Source organism: Sus scrofa, chromosome 9, assembly GCF_054392235.1.
Source record: "Sus scrofa isolate SSC_HxYL_T2T_F1_AM1 chromosome 9, Sscrofa_HxYL_maternal_Yorkshire_Landrace_v2.0, whole genome shotgun sequence".
NCBI lineage: Eukaryota > Metazoa > Chordata > Mammalia > Artiodactyla > Suidae > Sus > Sus scrofa.
In genome coordinates, this window is record NC_139391.1 from 26,530,499 (window position 1) to 26,548,921 (window position 18,423).

The window sequence follows — 18,423 nt, forward strand, 5'->3', positions numbered from 1 at the left end:
TTCGTGTTGAGTATGTATTGCGGGCCACTGGGCATCATCATGCCCTGTGCTGACGACTCCTTTCTTCTTTGGGGTTGGGCTTTTGTCTTTGACTTTCGACTTGAGCATTCATTGGGGCTTCATCAACTTTGCATGGCTTGGTAGCCAGGGCAGAAAATAATAAGGATTTCAGTATGAATGGGCACAGCTCTAGAAACTAGACATCTTTGTTTGCAAATCTCAATGCAGGCTGTTGTGCTTTAAACCCATTTGTTATAATGGCCTTCTGAGAATGGAAGGGCGCAGTCAGTGGCAGGGCTGGGCACTGCTGGATCCGCAGAAGAAGAGTGTGTGCCCTGGGATTGTCCGGTGTAAGAGTTGGCAGGGGTGTTCGAGGCTGCGAAACTTTTAGAGCAGGAAGAAATTCAGAGATTTTGATCCCGGTGCATTTTACATGTGAGGACATGAGCACTTGGAAAGGTCCTGCCCAGGAGTCCAGGACCAGTTGCTGGCTGGAAGGCGAGCATCCGGTCTCTGGGTTTCCCCTGCCGCTGCAGGGCCGGGGGGCACATCCAGGAAAGCAGTGTGGGTAGCCAAGCAGTGTGGGTAGCTAAGCCTTAAGTGTCCAATGTCGGTGAGAGATGAAGGAACGCTCTTTCCAGTGATGGTGGCCTAGCTGGTTGGGGCGGAAGTTGGGCTGAGGATCTGAGCAGAGTTCTTGCCAGATTCACAGGGCTGGGGACAAAAATCGAAGTGGGGATGGGCCAGGTTGGAAGGATCTGGGTCAACACCCCAGGCTTGAGAGGCCGTTGCTGGGGAGTAAGGGTGTGATGCAGAGGTCCGCCAGCCCTCCTAGGGTCTGGAGTCTCGGTTTGAGGCAGTTCAGGACCAACTGAATGAAGGGGATTCGGGATTGTCACAGAGTTCACCCACCAGCCAGAAGCAAAAATAAACCTTTCCTCTCTGGAGGAAATAACTTCATCCCGAGCACTGGGTTCTTACTCCAGTTTATCATGTGTAATGATCAGCACACAATCGAAAAGAGCAGTGTATAAGAAAACCAAGAGAAAACCCAGTGCCGGAAACAGATCCACAGGAGATCCAAATAAGAGATTGATCAGACATACTTTTTTTTTTTTTTGTCTTTTTTTTTTCTTTGTCTTTTTCTAGGGCCGCACCTGCGGCATATGGAGGTTCCCAGGCTAGGGGTCTAATTGGATAGCTAGAGCCGCCAGCCTACACCACAGCCACAGCAGTGCAGGATCCAAGCAGTGTCTGCGACCCACACCACAGCTCATGGCAACGCTGGATCCTTAACCCACTGAGCAAGGCCAGGGATCGAACCCCCAACCTTGTGGTTCCTAGTCGGATTCGCTAACCACTGAGCCACGACAGGAACTCCAGATTCCCCATAGTTCTTTATTCTCCATCTACTAAGCACCTTCTGGGAGAGGGGCAGGCTGTTGGCTCGTCCTGTCGGAAGCCCTGAATTGACTGTGGAGGGTCGGGCCAGTGGTACAGAGGATCTTCGAAAACTAAGAAGGGACACAGGTTAAATGCCGGAGACCGTGGGAGCCATGGCAGGTCCCTGAGCAGGGTGAACCTGATGTTGTCCTCGGAGGGAACAGAGGCAGGGACAGGGCCACCGGTAGGCATAGAGTGAGGGTTTTGATCCAGAAACAAAAAGGAAGAGAAGCTGTTATTTCTGAGAAGGCAAAGAACAGTCGATCTAAGCGCACCACTTGGTGTTTTATTGATGACTCGAAGATGACCTAAAGGACAGTCAAAGGATGATATTAACTGCTTAGACCAGGGGTTATCAGACTTTTCTGTAAAGGGCCAGATGGTAATTGTTTTCCTTGCTGGTCACGGTCACTGCTGCAGCTCTATATCGAGGGAGACAGTATATATACACCATCTGTTGTGGCTGGACATGGCTCACAGCCGAAGTGTCCCATCCACTGGCGTCAGGTGACAATAGTGGAGCAGATGAAAAGTAGACAGATTTGGGGGCCTTCCCATTGTGGCTCTGGGGAAGGAGACGGTTTTAGAAGAAAACCAAATACTTCTGCTGGAACATGTGGCATTAGATACTCGGTGGTCCAGGGAAGTGTCACGCAGGCAGTGGCCCGTGGTGGCTGAAGCTGTGAGAGTGGGGTGGGGGCGTATATATCGTGGTCTCTCCGGGGATGGTATTTAACACGGTGGGACTGGGTGGGATTTCCTAGGGAGTGAGGGCAGGGGGGGGACCAGGTCAGAGAGGGTGCTGTGCCCCTGAGAGGCGGGGCAGTAGGGGGTGTCGGCAAAGGAGACAGAGGGCTGGGGGTCCTGGGGAAAAGGATAAGGGTGTTTTGTTCAAATGAAAACCAGGGTATCTTCAAGAAGGGCCGCAGCAGTATCATAGCCTGTGTCAGATGCTGCCGGGACACTGAGACTTAGATGAACTCTTCGTTTGGGTGGTGTCGTGGGTTCTGTTGTGTCCCCCCAGACCCTATGTTGGCGCCCTAGACTATGACTTGATTTGGATCTAGGCTTGCTGCAGACGTGGTTGGTTAAGATGAGTTCATGCTGGAATAGAATGGGCCCTTAACCCAGTGGGTCTGATGCCCTCAGAAGGGAGACATCTGAACCCAGACATGCCCAGAGGGAGGGTGATGCGGGAACACCCAGGGAGAAAACGGCCACGTGATGACAGAGGCCTGGATTGGCGTCCTGCTGCCATGAGCCATACGCGTGTGGGGCCCCCAGACACTGGAAGCGGGAGGAGGGATCCTCCCGTCCAGGCTGGAAGGGAATGTAGACCTGCCACCAGCTTGATTTTGTTCTTCTAGCCTCCAGAACAGTGAGAGGACAAATTTCTGTTGTTTTAAGCCATCCAGCGTGTGGGACTGGGGTGTGTGCCCCAAAAGAAACTAGTGCAGGTGGTCCGAGGAAAATCAGGTTTGCAGCCTAAAGGGAGGACGGCTGTGTCCGTGTGGCTTCCTTAGCCAGGCTGGATTCTGTAACCACAGCTGCCTTATTTTCCCACTGATGCCTTTTCAAGTTTTGCGTGTGTGTGATAAAGGAGTCACGTTGTAAGATTTAACTTTTTAGCCTCTTTTGAGGTGTGCACGTCAGTGGCGTTAAATACATTCACCTTGTGGTGCATCCGCTACCATCATCCATCTGTTTCATCTTCCCAGACTGACCCTCTGTGCTCAGTAAGCAGCGACTGCCTATTTTCCCTTCCTCCACCCTGGCGAGCACTCAGCTTCCTGTCTCTTTGGCTACCTGGGTGAGTTTGCCTATTCTGGGTACCTCATATAAGTGAGGTCAAATAATATTTGTCCTGAGTTCTTGTATGGCTTAGCGGGTTAAGGACTCTGCATTGTCACTGCTGTGGCTCCCGTCACTGCTATGGTGCGGATTCGATCCGTGACCCAGGAACATGCTGTGAACACAGCCAAAAAGAAAGAAGGAAAAAAATAATATTTGTCCTTTTGTATCTGGCTTGTTTCACTTAGCATAATGTTTTGAAGTTGCACTCATGTTATATAGAGCATGCATCAGAATTCCCTTCTTTCTTTTTTTTTTCTTTTTTTTTTTTTTTGTCTTTTGTCTTTATAGGGCCACACCTGCGGGCATATGGAGGTTCCCAGGCTAGGGTCCTAATTGGAGCTGTTGCCACAAGCCTATGCTACAGCTACAGCCATGCCAGATCTGAGCCGCGTCTATGACCTACACCACAGCTCACAGCAACGCTGGATCCTTAACCCACTGAGCAAGGCCAGGGATCGAACCTGCAACCTCATGCTTCCTGGTCAGATTCGTTTCCGCTGTGCCACGATGGAAACTCTGAATTCCCTTCCTTTTAAAGTCTGAGTAATAATTCCCTTGTATGTAAACACCGCCTTCCGTATTCATCCACTGATGGACACTGGAGTTGCTTCCACCTCTTGGCTGTGGTGGAAGATGCTGCTGGAACATGAGGGTACAGGTATCTGTTTGAGTCTCCGCTTTCAGCACTTCGAGTACCTCCCCAGATCTTGGGTTGCTGGATTCTTTTTTCAAGTTTAGAAAGCTCTTCCTGTGGGTTTTCTTTTGGCTTCTCCACCTTCAGTGGACGCGTGGTTGTTAAAACAGGCTCCTCCTTTCACAGGGCGGATGCCGAGGACCATGGCGGGCGATGCCTCATCCAAGGTCCCCAGGCCAGATGGCTTGAGCACGTGGCCTCTCTCCGATTTCAGATGTTATTCACATGGGAAAAAGGGGTGGGTGCAGGTTACCAGTTGGAGAACTCGGCATCCGGAGGGTCTTTCCAGCAGAAGAGCTGTTGGGCTTGGCGGGGGCAGGGAGCCCACCGTTGGCCCAGGAGGTCCTTCGTTCAGGGTGGGCGTGAAGATCTGTGTCATCTCCGCACATGTATATTCGTCACCCTGGCTGTGCTTCCTTCAGGTAAAAACCCGGCTCCTTCGACGTTCCTGACACCCAGCCACGTCATCCCCGCCTCCTCATTCATTCAAGACTTTGGTGAGCGTTCTCCACCCCAGAGTGCCTTGTGTGTCCTGCCAACTGACACAGCTGATGCAATGTCCTCTGTGTCATCTCCAAAGACCTTTGCCTCCTTTCCACTTGTCACCATTCTGGTGGCTGCCTTGTTCTGAGTTTGTCATTACCTGGGGTGACACTGGGACATCCCACTCCCTACCACTGCCTCCCTCTGAGGCCCTCCCCCCACCTTCGGAGGAAAAAGCAGCTCAAGCTCGAACTCGAACTCGAGAAACCCTCAGCTCCCTGCCACCTGGCCTCCCCAATGTCCCCATGTAGCACCAGCCCTCTCCTTCTTTTTCCTGAACAGATGAGACCCCTTCTCCTGACTGAAGCTGGACCCCCATGTGTCCCGCTGTGTTCTGGATCCTCCTTCCCCACTTGCAGCAACACCTGCTCCCCATCTTTCTCCTTTGCATCCTCAACTGGCCCTTCCTGAGGTTTCTCATCCCATTAACATCTTAGCACGTCTGTCTCCATCAAACCCATCTGGCGCCAGTGGCCTCCCTGATGCTGAGTGAATCCCTGATGCGTGTGCCCCTTGGCTTCTCTCTGACATCCAGTCCTGCGGACCACGCCCTCCTGCACCTGCTCTCTGTCGCCCTGGCAGACTCTTTTCCCTTTTGTCCATTCCTGAGGAGTTGGGGTTCCTCAGAGGCTCTGTCCTAGGCCACGCCCTAGTCTCTAGCTGCACCCCCCGTCCCTGGACCATCTCGTGTAAAACCCCAGCTCCTGGTTTGGGGTTCCTTCTCTGGGCCACTCACACCCCAGTCTTCATCTCCACCCCAGCCTTCTCGCCTGAGCTCCAGATCCACGCCCAGAGGTGCCCTGAACTTGAACACTTGAAGGTCTTGTTCGAAGCTGAACTTGCACTTCCTGCTTGTCCCCACTGTAATGTCTACTCAGTTAATGACACCACCCACCACCCTGTCTCATCAGCCTGCAATCTGAGGGCCATTGGGACTCTTCCTCCAGCCCCGTGTCCTGTCCACCGTGGAGTCCCACCTGGTCTGCTTTCTTTTTTTTTTTTTTTTGTCTTTTGTCTTTTTGTTGTTGTTGCTATTTCTTGGGCCGCTCCCACGGCATATGGAGGTTCCCAGGCTAGGGGTTGAATCGGAGCTGTAGCCACCAGCCTACGCCAGAGCCACAGCAAACACGGGATCTGAGCCGTGTCTGCAACCTACACCACAGCTCACGGCAACGCTGGATCGTTAACCCACTGAGCAAGGGCAGGGACCGAACCCGCAACCTCATGGTTCCTAGTCGGATTCGTTAACCACTGCGCCACGACGGGAACTCCTGGTCTGCTTTCTTAAATGAAGCTTAAGTCTTTCATCCCTCTGTCCAGCCCCTAGGGCAGCTGGCTGTCATCTTTGTCCCCTTGCTGCTGTCATTTCTTCTCCCGTTCTGCCCTTTTCTACATAATCACCAGTGTCCCCATGAAATGTCTCTGGTTCTTTTAAAAAAACAAACTATTTTGGGAAAAAAAAAAAAAAAAAAGCAAAAAACAAAAATTATTTTGGCTAACAGCGTTCACTCTTCCTCAGGCCCTTGGGAACCCTTGGGGACGGATCACTTCTGGATCCATCCCCACCACCCCCTGGGCCCAGGGACTCTGACTTCCCACAGGCCTCATGTTGCCTGGCTGTTTCGCACACACTCTGCTTTGAAGAGTCTTCCTGAACCCCCACCCCCCAAATCTGATGAACTCCAGTCTCAGCTTAAATGTCATCTCTGCCTAGAAGCTTTCCCTGAACCTCTAGACTAAGGGTTGTTGCCAATTCAAACTGCTTCAAGAGCCCGGTGAGTCAGTGTGAAGCTTCTAAAAGTAAGACAGGCCACTGTGTGGACGGCCGACTGCACACCCTGCCTCAGATATCCAGTTCCTAGAAATGAGCCAGTAGCCAAGCAGAACATTGGCTGTACCACCCCCCCCCCATCTATGTTGCTTGGCTGTGTATTCCCAGAGCAGCCTGCCTGCACTTTTCCTGGAATCACCCTGGGATATAAGGTCATTACTAACTTAATTCTCTTTAATGGATTGTGTATTGCAAGTCGCTAAGTTCCATGCAGGCAGAGACCATGCGGTGTTCTGTTCATCGCTATACCCTGAGGACAATGCATAGCCCAAGGCGGATGCTCAGAACATGTTACATGTGCAAGTGAGGAGAGAGATGAGGTGGTTTGCATGTCCTGCTCAGAACCAGACTTAAGGAGTTCCCTCTGTGGCTCAGTAGTAACGAACACAACTAGTATCCATGAGGACATTGGTTCAATCCCTGGCCTTGCTTAGTGGGTTAAGGATCCAGCATTGCCATTAGCTGTGGTATAGGTTGCAAATGCCTTGCTGTGGCTGTGGCATAGGCCAGCAGCTATAGCTCTGATTCGACCCCTAGCCTGGGAACCTCCATATGCCTCTGGTGCGGCCCTAAATAGACAAAACAAAAAACAAAAAACAAAAAACCCAGACTTAGTTCTCTGGGAGTGTTCTGACTACTGCTCATGATGAGGGGGTTAGAGGCATGGCATTTATGTGAGCACTTTTCAGCTCAGTTCTGATGCCAGAGTTAAAACCAGGAGACCCAGACTCCCCCTAAAGAAGGTACTCGGTGTGATATTAATGCATGCGTCAGGCAGTGGAATGTGATTCATGCTGTCATTCCTCCCCACTGACTTCTTTCATACCTCCTTCCCTTTTCCTCCTCCCTTTCTCTCCCACTCCATTTATTTCTGGTGGCCTCTTGCACCTCTAAGGTGGAAATCTGGTGGAAATGCAAGGCGACCAGCAGGTGGCACTCTAGGACTGTTTGATAACGGGCCTTTGGGGCGGGGGTTCTGTCCCTCCCGCAGCAGTGACTTGGGCCACTACAGTGAAAATGCTGGATCCTTAACCTGCTGCGCCACAAGAGAACTCCCAGAAAAGCAGGTTAAGTGAAAACCAAACAACAATAGGAACAAGAAAATAAAATGAACAGAGTTGTCAAATCTTTGTATATTTCCTTTAAGTGGATTCATAGACACTTAGTTGGAGGGGTTCTCCAGACTAGAGGTTTCGTTTTGTTTTTCTTTTTACAGCCATACCTGCAGCATATGGAGGTTCCCAGGCTAGGGGTTGAATTGGAGCTACAGCTGCCGGCCTATATCACAGCCACAGCAGCACCAGCTCCGAGCTGCATCAGCGACCTACACCACAGCTCCCGGCAATGATGAATCTTTAACCCACTGAATGAGGTCAGGGGTCAAACCTGCATCCTCATGGACACTATGTCAGGTCCTTAACCCACTGAGCCACAACAGGAACTCCCAGGCCAGAGTTTTTCAAACCTTAGCATTATCTGTGTTAAAAATACAGGATCCTGGGCCCCATCTAGACCACTAGATTGGAGCCTCTGAGGTTAAGGCCAGGAGTGTGGTTTTCCTCCACTTCTCAGGAGAGTCTGCTGCTGCTGGGCCAGCTTGGGTGTAGACACCCCTCGTGTACACCAGTGTTTTCCAAACTCCGTGTGCACACAGATCACCTGGAGACCTTGTGGAAATAGAGGCTCAGATTCAGTAGGTCTGACGGAGCCTGCATTCTGCATTTCTCACAAGTTCCCAGGTGATACTGAGGGTGCTTGTGCCTTACTCTTTGAGAAGCAAAGATCCAGGACAGGAGTTCCCGTCATGACTCAGTGGTAACGAACCTGACTAAAATCCTTGAGGATATAGGTTCGATCCCTGGCCTCGCTCAGTGGGTTAAAGATCCGGTGTTGCCGTGAGCTGTGGTGTAGGTCGCAGATTCGGCTCAGATCTAGCATTGCTGGGGCTGTGGCGTAGGCCGGCGGCTGCAGCTCTGATTCTACCCCTAGCCTGGGAACTTCCATATGCCGCAGGTGTGGCCAAAAAAAAAAAAAAAAAAAAAATCCAGGGCAGGGCTTGGCAGACTGACAGCTGTACTCCAGCCAGATCCAGCTCCTCACGCATTTCTGCAAATAGTTTCATTGGAAGCCAGCCACACCCATGGATTTGCACATCACCTGTGTCTACCTTTATACTGTCACAGAGTCACATGGTTATGACAGAGGCCATATGGCTCCCAAACCTTTACTGTCTAGGCTTGCGTGGGAGCTCTGAAGCCCTCCCAGGTGATCCAGTGAAAGAGAACTTCCCGCTTCACGGGACAGTCCGATCCATTTTCCTCCAGATCCTTAGGCACGCTGTCCCTTGTGGCTTGGCTCTAATTTTGTTAAGGGGAGTCTTTTTTTCTTTCCCGCAGATGCCCTGCTTGCCCTCTTCTCTTTTTGGAGTCTCTCCTCCTGTTAGGTCCTTCCCGGAATGTCACGCAGCAGCACAGAGCCTGCTACCTTGGGTGTCTTCCCTGGAGCACAGAATAAAATGAACTATTCTTGTTCTTCTCTGTCCTCTGCTGATGGAATGAAGGCATTCGCCTTCCTGGCTGCTAGAAACTCATCCAACTTCCCATATTCGAGGTTCTCTTTAAGGGCGTTACTGTCCAAACAGCAAGCACCCCAGAACAAATGCCACCCATGGATCTTTACGTATTGCTTCTCCTGTGAACTTTGTTCTTGGTTTACCTGCTTGCTGCTCACTGACCCTTCAGTGTTAGGGCCTCACCTACTTTCTGGTCTCTTGCCTCCCTCTGCACATTCTCCTTGGAGGATCCCAGCCATCCTCTTGGCTTTGACCCCCTGTATATGCTCCAAAATCCTGAGCTGGAAGGATGGACAGATTGTCTTGTTTTTAGTTACCTGCTGCACATCTTCACCAAGATATTCTTTTTTTCCCATCTTTTAATGTTTTATTGAAGTAAAGTTGATTTGTAGTATTGCGATAATGTCTGCTCTACAACAAAGTGATTCAGTTGTGCATATATACACACGTCCATTCTCTTTCAGATTCTTTTCCCACATAGATCGTCACGGAGTATTGGGTAGAGGTCTCTGTGCTGTACCGCAGGTCCCCCTTGGCCAGTCATTCCATGTGCCACAGTGTGCATAGGCTCATCCCGAAGCCCCAGACCGTTTCCCCCATCAAGAAATTCCATTTATTTATTTATTTATTTATTTATTTATTTATTTATTTTTAGGGCCACACCCACGGCAAATGGAGGTTCCCAGGCTAGGGGTCAAATTGGAACTGCAGTCGCTGGCCTCCACCACTGCCACAGCCACGCAGGATCCAAGCTACATCTGTGATCTACACACAGCTCATGGCAACACTGGATCCTTAACCCACTGAACGGGGCCAGGGATCGAACCTGCATCCTCATGATACTATTCGGGTTCATTACCGCTGCGCCACAGCAGGAACTCCCCATCAAGATGTTCTTAATAGCAGGTGTCTCATGTTCAGACTTTCTCATCTCCTCAGGTCCGCCTCATAAGAGAGAAACCCACAATTAGCTTCAGCTCTTCCTCGTGTCCATGCGTCACTTCCAGGCTGGCCCTGGAAGGCATGTTTCCCCGTGTGTGTAGCTCTCAGGTCTGTCTCCCCCACTGCTGCTCTAGTGCTTATGACCCCCCCACCCCCCGCCTTACTGCAGTAACCTCCTGCTCTGTCTCTCCTCTCCAGGGTGCTCCTTTTTCCACTGCTGTAATAATCTTTCTAGAATCACTTTCCATCACGCCCTCCAGCAGTGGCTTCCCACACTGTGGGAGCTTTGTAATTCAGTCTCCGCTTCCCCTTTCTATGAGTTTCCTAGGATTTCCATGACAAATTACCAAAAACTCAGTAGCTTGAAACAAGAGAAATTTCTTCTCTCCTAGTTCTGGAAATCAGGTTGTCAGCAGAGTCCGTTCCTTTGGGGCTGAGAGGGAGGGTCTGTCTGTGCCTTTCTTCTGTTTCCCGGGGTGACCAGCCGTCCTTGGCTATAGGTGCTTTGCTTTAGTCTCTGCCTCCGTCTTCACAGCTTTACTTTGTCTTCTCGTGGCCGTCTTAGAGGGATGGCAGTCTCTGTCATTGGGTTGGGGCCCGCCTTAAGTTAGCAGGACCACATCTTAACTAGTTACATCTGCAACAACCCCATTTCCAAACCATGTCACATTCCGAGGTTTGGGGTGGACAGGAGTTTTCACCCTAGTACACACCCTTGGGTCCTTAGCTCTTGCTACTTCCTCACCTGTAGGCTCGCTCATTCACCTTGGTGCTTTGGATGGGTGAGAGTTCACCAGGCAGAGGAAAGAGGCTGTCTGACTGTCTACAGGGCAGTGGAGAGCTGAGTCTTTGGCGGGGGGGGGGGGGGCACACCTGCAGCATATGGAGGTTCCCAGGCTAGGGGTCCAATTGGAGCTGTAGCCATCAGCTACACCACAGCCACAGCAAGCAGGATCCAAGCCACATCTGCAACCTACACCACAGTTCACAGCAATGCCAGATCCTTAACCCACGGAGAGAGGCTAGGGATTGAACCAGCATTCTCATGGATATTAGTTGGGTTCATTATCATCACTTAACTGGCAAATGAAATGAGATGTTTTTGAATGAATTTATCCATCTGCATTTAATCTCATAAGACACGATCCTATACATTTCAAGGGAGGAGTTGTTCAGTTCTAGTTGAACACGTCTTTGCCATAGATGAGGTAAAGGGGATTTGAATACGAAGGGAAGTTGGGCCAGTTCCCCTTTCAAGAGGCCTTCCATCTGGTGGGTCTGTTGTTCTCAGTACCCTCCTTCCAGAAACAAAACAAAGTTTTAAGGCAGCTGGACTGAAGACCGGGCTAGCTCCTTCATCCCCCGTGCTTTGAGACACTTCCTAACCTTGTTTTGTTGTTCGTCTTTTTAGGGCTGCACCACGGCATATGGACATTCCCAGGCTAGGGGTCAAATCGGAGCTGAAGCTGCCGGCCTATGCCACAGCCACAGCAACTTGGGAACCAGCCATGTCCTATACCATGGCTCACAGCAATGCTGGATCCTTAACCCACTGAGCGAGGCCAGGGATCAAACCCATGTCCTCGTGGCAGTTAGTCAGGTTTGTTATTACTGAGCCACAACAGAACTCCTGGCTTCACTAACTTTGGAAGAGCTCAGTGCTAAGTAGCTGGGACCTCGTACAGAACTGTGCAATGATGGCTTTGAAAGGTGCCGAGCATCTCAGGACTAATTGGGAGTAGACAGAGCTTGGGAACAAATCCGTTCCCATCCAGCAGATGCACTCAAAGCGTGGCAATTTTTCTGCATTCCTTATTTGGACAAAAGGGTGTTTAAAGACTGTAATTTAATGCTTTTTTGGGTTCCTATTTCAGTTGAATTCATTTTAATACCACCTTGTGACCGACTCACTGAAAGTCACCTTTTTTATTTTTGATGAAAAGGAAAAAAGAGGTTTAACTGTGGAGAAAAACTAAGAAACGGGGCATTCAACTGCATTCCTCTAGAGGTGATCGAGGTGCCAGGCTGTTTTAGAAGAAAGCAAAACAGCCACTATTGCAACACTCTTAAACATTCATTTTTCTAATTGCAGTGAGCTGTGCACTAATTATTGCCCCGTGTCGGCATGTTAGACAAATTGCTCCAGACTATAAACAGTCTCTTTTTCATTCAAAGGAATGGTTGGAGGGAAAATGCTATTATTCAAATAGCTCTGAAACAAAAGTGATTTAGACAAATACTCTACAGCCCCAGGTTAGAAATCATGTTCCCTCTGTGGTTCCCCAAGAAAATACCTGCTTCTTTCAGTTATGGAAGCAGCACAAAATCTTCCTCATGCAGTTACATTTTTGTCCTAATGGGCACCCTTCAGAGGGTTGGGGTTCAAGGAACACTGCTTCTCACCGCAGCCCATTATGAATTATGTAGCCAAAATGTAACTAATTACAGCCTGTTGTGTGTCATTGTGTAGTGGCTGTTTGCACAGTGGGTTAGTAATTTTGAGAACCCCCATCCGTGCCAGAACCCCAAACGAAAGCAGCGTGTGCATTAGTGTGACTGCTTTGTGACGTTTCCAAGCCTCAGGGAGTCCACGAACTGGAATAAGAAACCGCACGTCAGCTTTATTATGCATTTCCAACAAAAACATACCATGACAAAATGCGTATGTAAGTAGGCAAGAATCTGTAGTGGTATTAGTGCCCCTGTCACTGTGTCACCCACTGGCATCACAGGTATCTTGGGGTACTTTTTACTCTTCACCACTTCGGAGTTACTGTTGTTGGACCATCTGTTAGATCCCATTAAATGTGCTAATAAAGAAGCACAGACAGATCGGTCTTTTAATGGTGTGATGGCTGTATAGCAACATTATCCATTTCCTCTGTGGATGTATGTGCTATTCTATGCATTTAAAAATGTTATTCTTGGAGCTCCTGTTGTGGCTCAGTGGGTTAAGAACCCAACTAGTATCCATGAGGATGTTGTTTTAATCCCTGGCTTTACTCAGGGGTTAAGGATCTGGCATTGCCATGAGCTGTGGTGTAGGTCGCAGACGCAGCTCGGATCTGGCATGGCTGTGGCTGTGGCTGTGGCTGTGCCCGGCAGCTGCAGCTCTGATTTGACCCCTAGCCTGGACACTTCCATTTGCAGCCCTAAAAAGAAAAACTACATAAAAATAAAAATGTTAAGGCTTCATGAACAATAAGGAAAGATGGAGGAACTGTCACAGAACCAAGGGGTCTGGGGAACCATGACAACAGAATGCAGTGGAAATCCTGGATGGGAGCACAGTGACATCCGGATAAAAGCCTGATGTGCCCTCGATGGTTTCTTCCTCGTGGGAACCATGGAAATGTAAGGTGTTCACAGTAGGGAAAATTGAATGAGGTACATTCAAGGATGCTCTGTACCGTCTTTGCAACTTTTCTGTACATCTCAGCTTATAGTGAGAGTCATGGTGCTGGGTGTTCTGTCTGCTCCCGGGGATGTGGAGATGGGTTTTTTTTAGTCAAGTCAAGGCTGTCGTGGCCTCTTCCTGTCACCACTCGGAGGAGCTGTGGAGGGAGACCAGTCCAAAGGCAGGGAGTTTTCCAGAGAAGTAAAATACTTTACAGCGTGTTATGGTGGAAGAAGCCTGGTTCTGGGGTAAGAGAGGTCAGGCGTCATAGTCTGTCTCTGTCCCCAGCTTTGTGCTCTGTGACCAGAACTGCTCTGGGCGTTCCTCTTTCCCTTTGCAAAATGAAGCCATGAGTGACAGCCTCGCCAGGGACATTGTGAGGATGTAAGATAACCTGCCCGCTCAGGAGCCCTGCCGCTGGTTTTAGTTGGTATGTTTTAGTGCCTGTTACATGCCAGGCACCATGCTAAGCATTTTCCATAAAGTATCTCATTTGATCTCCGTAACACCTGTATTAGGTGACCATTTCATAGATATGGAAACTGAAGTCAGAGGCTTGGCACCCTCACTGCCAAGGCCCCTCGGCTGAGCTTAACCTCAGATCTGCTTGAGGGCCCGTGGTTTTTCTGCATCTTCTCTGAGGCTAAGCCTTGCCTCACTGCCCGGGAGCCCTGGTGCCTGGATGCTGTTGGCCCTCTCTGATAGCTAAATCCTCTCTCATTGGACCTGCTCCCCTCATGACTGTTGCCCCCTGTGGTCATCTTCTCTGGACTTGAGATTGTCCAGCTGTGAAACAAGAGCGTTTTGCGGTCCCCACTGTCTGTCCCATCCATGGCAGGTCCGTTCTGCGTTCTGTGACTTTTACCAGCTTATTTCTGCTATTTTGTGGGGGAATTCCTGGATCCCTGAGGCCAACCTTTTTCTGATTTGTTTTGCACAAAGGTATGCATTTCTGTGTCATGTCTCCAGACTCCAGAGAGGAAGAAACCATTTGAAAAGCCTCCGTGACCACCTAAACCTGTAGCAATTAAAAAAGAAAAAAAACAAAAAACAGAAAACAACTGTTTTCTGTTTCTTAATCAGGATTTTGTTGAGGGATTATTCTAAAGGACAGGGTAATCATTTTATTTTTTCAGGTACACCCCTGGGTACCCTGTCGTGTCCAGTTATTTTAAGTGAAAGTCTATTGAAATGGGGGGAAAAGGTAGTCGCCAGTGTCAGGCATTATTACCTGGACAGGTGAATTTAGCCCTAAGAAGGAGCTACTGGGGAAGGAGCCTGCTGTTCCTAAGCGGTGGGGGCATGCGCTTTTGTCCCAAAGTGGGAAAACTGCGAGCAGCCCTTGTTAGCACAGTTGCTCCAGCGGGGGGCATGCGGATCCACTGATGTGCTCTCCTGTCTTCCAGTTTTTCCCCTACATCCTGTTATTGGTGGCGATCCTCCTGTACCTGCCCTCCCTCTTCTGGCGGTTCACAGCGGCTCCTCATCTTTGCTCAGACCTGAAGTTTATCATGGAAGAACTTGACAAAGTTTACAACCGTGCAATTAAAGCCACAAAGAGCGTGCATGACGGTGACTTGAGAGACGGTGCCTGCCCAGCTCCGGACGTTAAGGAGTACGTGGGGCAAAGGTAACTTCGCCCCCAGCCGCTAGCCCATCAGGGTTTGGGAGGAGGCGTTCTTGGCCCTTCTCCTGCCCATCTGGGCTTAGGGTCCTCGCTGCCAGTACATGGTGGGCGATCATTCACCCAGGGACACCCTGGGGGAGGCAGGAAGACTGCTCTCGTCCAATCTTACCTCCACCTGTCTGCCCAGCACCTGCCCTCCCATCCAGAGCTCTGCCCTTGTAGAGAGAAGCATCACTGTCTCATGTCCTGAAAGGCAGGGCTAGTTGCTCTGACTCACCCCTTCATGGAGAAGTGCAGGGGATTATGAGGCCCCCGAACTCAGAGAACAGGTGTGTGGGAAATGGGGAACCAGTAGGCAGCTGTTTCCCATTGCCTTTTTCACATTCTTCTGCTGGTTTTTGTTATTGACAATAGCAATAATAATATAAATAGCTCTCATTTTAAAAATACTTAATATGGGAGTTCCCGTTGTGGCTCCTTGGGTTAAGACCTCAACGCTGTCTCTCTGAGGGTACAGGTTTGATCCCTGGCCTCACTCAGTGGGTTAAGGATCTGGCGTGGCCACAAAATGCAGCACAGGTCATCGGTGCCACTCGGGTCCTATATTGTCATGGCTGTGTTGTAGGCCTCCAGCGGCAGCTCCAATTTGACTCCTGACCCAGGAACTACCATGTGCCACAGGTGCAGCTATGAAAGGAAAAACTTAAATAAAAATACTTAGTATAGCTCAGACACTGTATTGAGTTTTTGAAGTACATTCTCTCATTTAATCCTGAAAACATCTTTACAGCCTAACTGCATTTATTTATCCCCCTTCCTTTTTTTTTTTTTTTTTTTTTTTTTTAATTTTTTCCAGGTCAAAAACACTGTCCCATGGCTTTAAGTAGGAGATGTGGGACCTGGCCTAGGTGGATCAGCCTGCAGCCCAGCCCACACCCACCCAGCTGTCTGCCTCCCACCCCTTGCCTACAGAGGCATGTGTATTCTAGCTAGGCTAGAAAATTCTACTTTATCTTATTCTGCACACTTGAATAGAAAGTTATAGTTTAAAAAAAACCAACAAAAACAGCAGCAGGGGAGTTCTCTTATGGCATAGTGGGTTAATGATCCAGCATTTTCACTGCTGTGACAGGTCTCATCCCTGGCCCAGGAACTTCCACATCCCATGGGGTGGCCTAAATAAATAAAGAATTTAAAAAAAAAAATAGTGGAGTTCCCGTCGTGGCGCAGTGGTTAATGAATCCGACTAGGAACCATGAGGTTGCGGGTTCGGTCCCTGCCCTTGCTCAGTGGGTTAACGATCCGGCGTTGCCGTGAGCTGTGGTGTAGGTTGCAGACGCAGCTCGGATCCCTCGTTGCTGTGGCACTGGCGTAGGCCGGTGGCTACAGCTCCGATTCAACCCCTAGCCTGGGAACCTCCATATGCCGCGGGAGCGGCCCAAGAAATAGCAACAACAACAAAAAGACAAAGAGACTAAATAAATAAAGAATTTAAAAAAAAAAATAGTGGAGTTCCCGTCGTGGCTCAGTGTTTAACGAATCCGACTAGGAACCATGAGGTTGTAGGTTCGATCCCTGGCCTCACTCAGTGGGTTAATGATCCAGCATTGCTGTGAGCTCTGGTGTAGGTCACAGACACAGCTCGGATCCCGAGTTGCTGTGGCTCTGGCGTAGGCTGGTGGCTACAGCTCCCACCCTAGAAATGGCAAAAAGACAAAAACCAAACAGTAGCATAAGAACTATGAAATTTATTTAGCAAACATTTAACAGTCATGAGGTGCCAGGCACTGTTCTAAGAATTTACAAATAGAACATGTAATGCACCAGACAGCCCTAAAAATACAAAGGGGCAAAGTATTTTATGATAGCTTTTCCTTCTTTTTTTTTTTTTTTTTTTTTCCAATCTAGTTTTATTCCCTGGTGAAGTATTGGAGGGAAGGCATTAGAGATTTTCCATGGGATGCTGTCGAATGTGTTTATATCTGACGGTCTTAATAAGGGTTTAAGTTATTGTTATTTCTTTTTCTCTTCAGTGCATGCGAGATATCAGAAAGCCACTTCAAGTACCCAATTGTGGAGCAGTACTTAAAGACAAAGAAAAGCTCCAGAAATTTAGTTGTCAAGTACATCACCTGTCGGGTGCTGACACTCAGCATCATACTGTTAGCAAGCATCTACCTGGGCTATTACTTCAGCCTCTCCTCCCTCTCGGATGAGTTCATCTGCAGCATCAAATCCGGCATCCTGAAAAACGACAGTGCTGTCCCCGATCGCTTCCAGTGCAAACTCATCGCCGTCGGCATCTTCCAGTTGCTCAGTTTCATCAACCTCGTGGTGTATGTCCTGCTGGCGCCCGTGGTGATCTACACGCTGTTTGTTCCGTTCCGACAGGCGACCGATATCCTCAAGGTATATGACGTCCTGCCCACCTTTGGCGTTCTGCATTTCAAGTCTGAAGGGTACAATGACCTGAGCCTCTACATTCTTTTCTTGGAGGAGAATATCAGTGAACTCAAGTCATACAAATGTCTCAAGATCCTGGAGAATATTAAAAGCAGTGGTCAAGGCATCGACCCCATTCTTCTCCTGACCAACCTCAGCATGATCAAGATGGACATGGTTGATGGCAGAAATCTCACGCCTGTGGAGATGATGGCAGAGGAGCAGGAGGACCAGACGGCAGAGCTCAAAGGTAGGCTCAGGGCGTTCTCCGATGGCCTAGCGGGTTGAGGCGCCTGCGTTCTCACCGCTGTGGCTCTGGTTGCTGCTGTGTGGCGTAGGTTCAGTCCCTGGCCCAGGAATTCCCACATACTGCCTGTGTGGCAAAAAAGAAAAAAAAAGAAAAAAAAAAAAAAGGAAGAGAGAACCTGAAATAAACGTTGCAACTCTCATTTAAAAAAAAAAAAAGATAGGCTTAGCTTTCAGGGCAGAGGCTAGGGAAGCCCACAGAGCATCTCTGCAGCCGCTTTTTATGGATGACTGGCAGTCTTTACCCTGCCCCCTGTCGCTCATCCATTTTCCGGGTCTTGGGTGAATCCCCTCAGTGCTGGGAGAGAGGGGGAAGGCTTTGGTGCTGCCCCAGATTTTCAGAGAAGGAAAGCGTCTGCTTTCTCTGGACCACGCTCTCTTCCTTCTCCTCATTCTCTGTCTCGTACCACGCTTTCTGCTCAAGCTTTTCCCCCTCTACCTCTGATTGTCTGGACTGTCATTCTCTATCTCTCTCGCTCTTTTTTTTCTGGCTGCGCCCATGGCATATAGAATTTCCCGAGGCACAGCAACAACACCAGATCCTTAAGCATGAGGCCGCCAGGAAACTCACTGTTCTCCATCTCTTACCAAAGGGACTGAGTTTATTGTTTTATTGTTGCCCTGACCCAACATGAGCATTCTTTGCAGTGAGGCTGAGATGAACCGGGTTTGGCAAAGAACAGAAGATAGATTTATAGCAGAAGGAAGTGAGTGAGCGCTGTGGGTCCTGCCGTGTGACTTCCATCATAAATACCTGTTTTCCATTTGACAG

The 18,423-nt window shown here is 49.4% G+C and overlaps 1 protein-coding gene across 2 annotated transcripts in view; it reads left to right on the forward strand.

Moving 5' to 3' along the window:
• The window catches only part of PANX1 (pannexin 1), a 49,532-nt gene that overhangs the window by 26,391 nt on the left and 4,718 nt on the right, over window positions 1–18,423 (forward strand). For both annotated transcript variants that reach the window (XM_003482597.5, XM_084978341.1), the window contains 2 exons: window positions 14,683–14,906; window positions 16,937–17,595. In XM_003482597.5, the coding sequence (XP_003482645.2) occupies window positions 14,683–14,906; window positions 16,937–17,595 (883 nt within the window). The remainder of the gene's footprint in view (window positions 1–14,682; window positions 14,907–16,936; window positions 17,596–18,423) is intronic.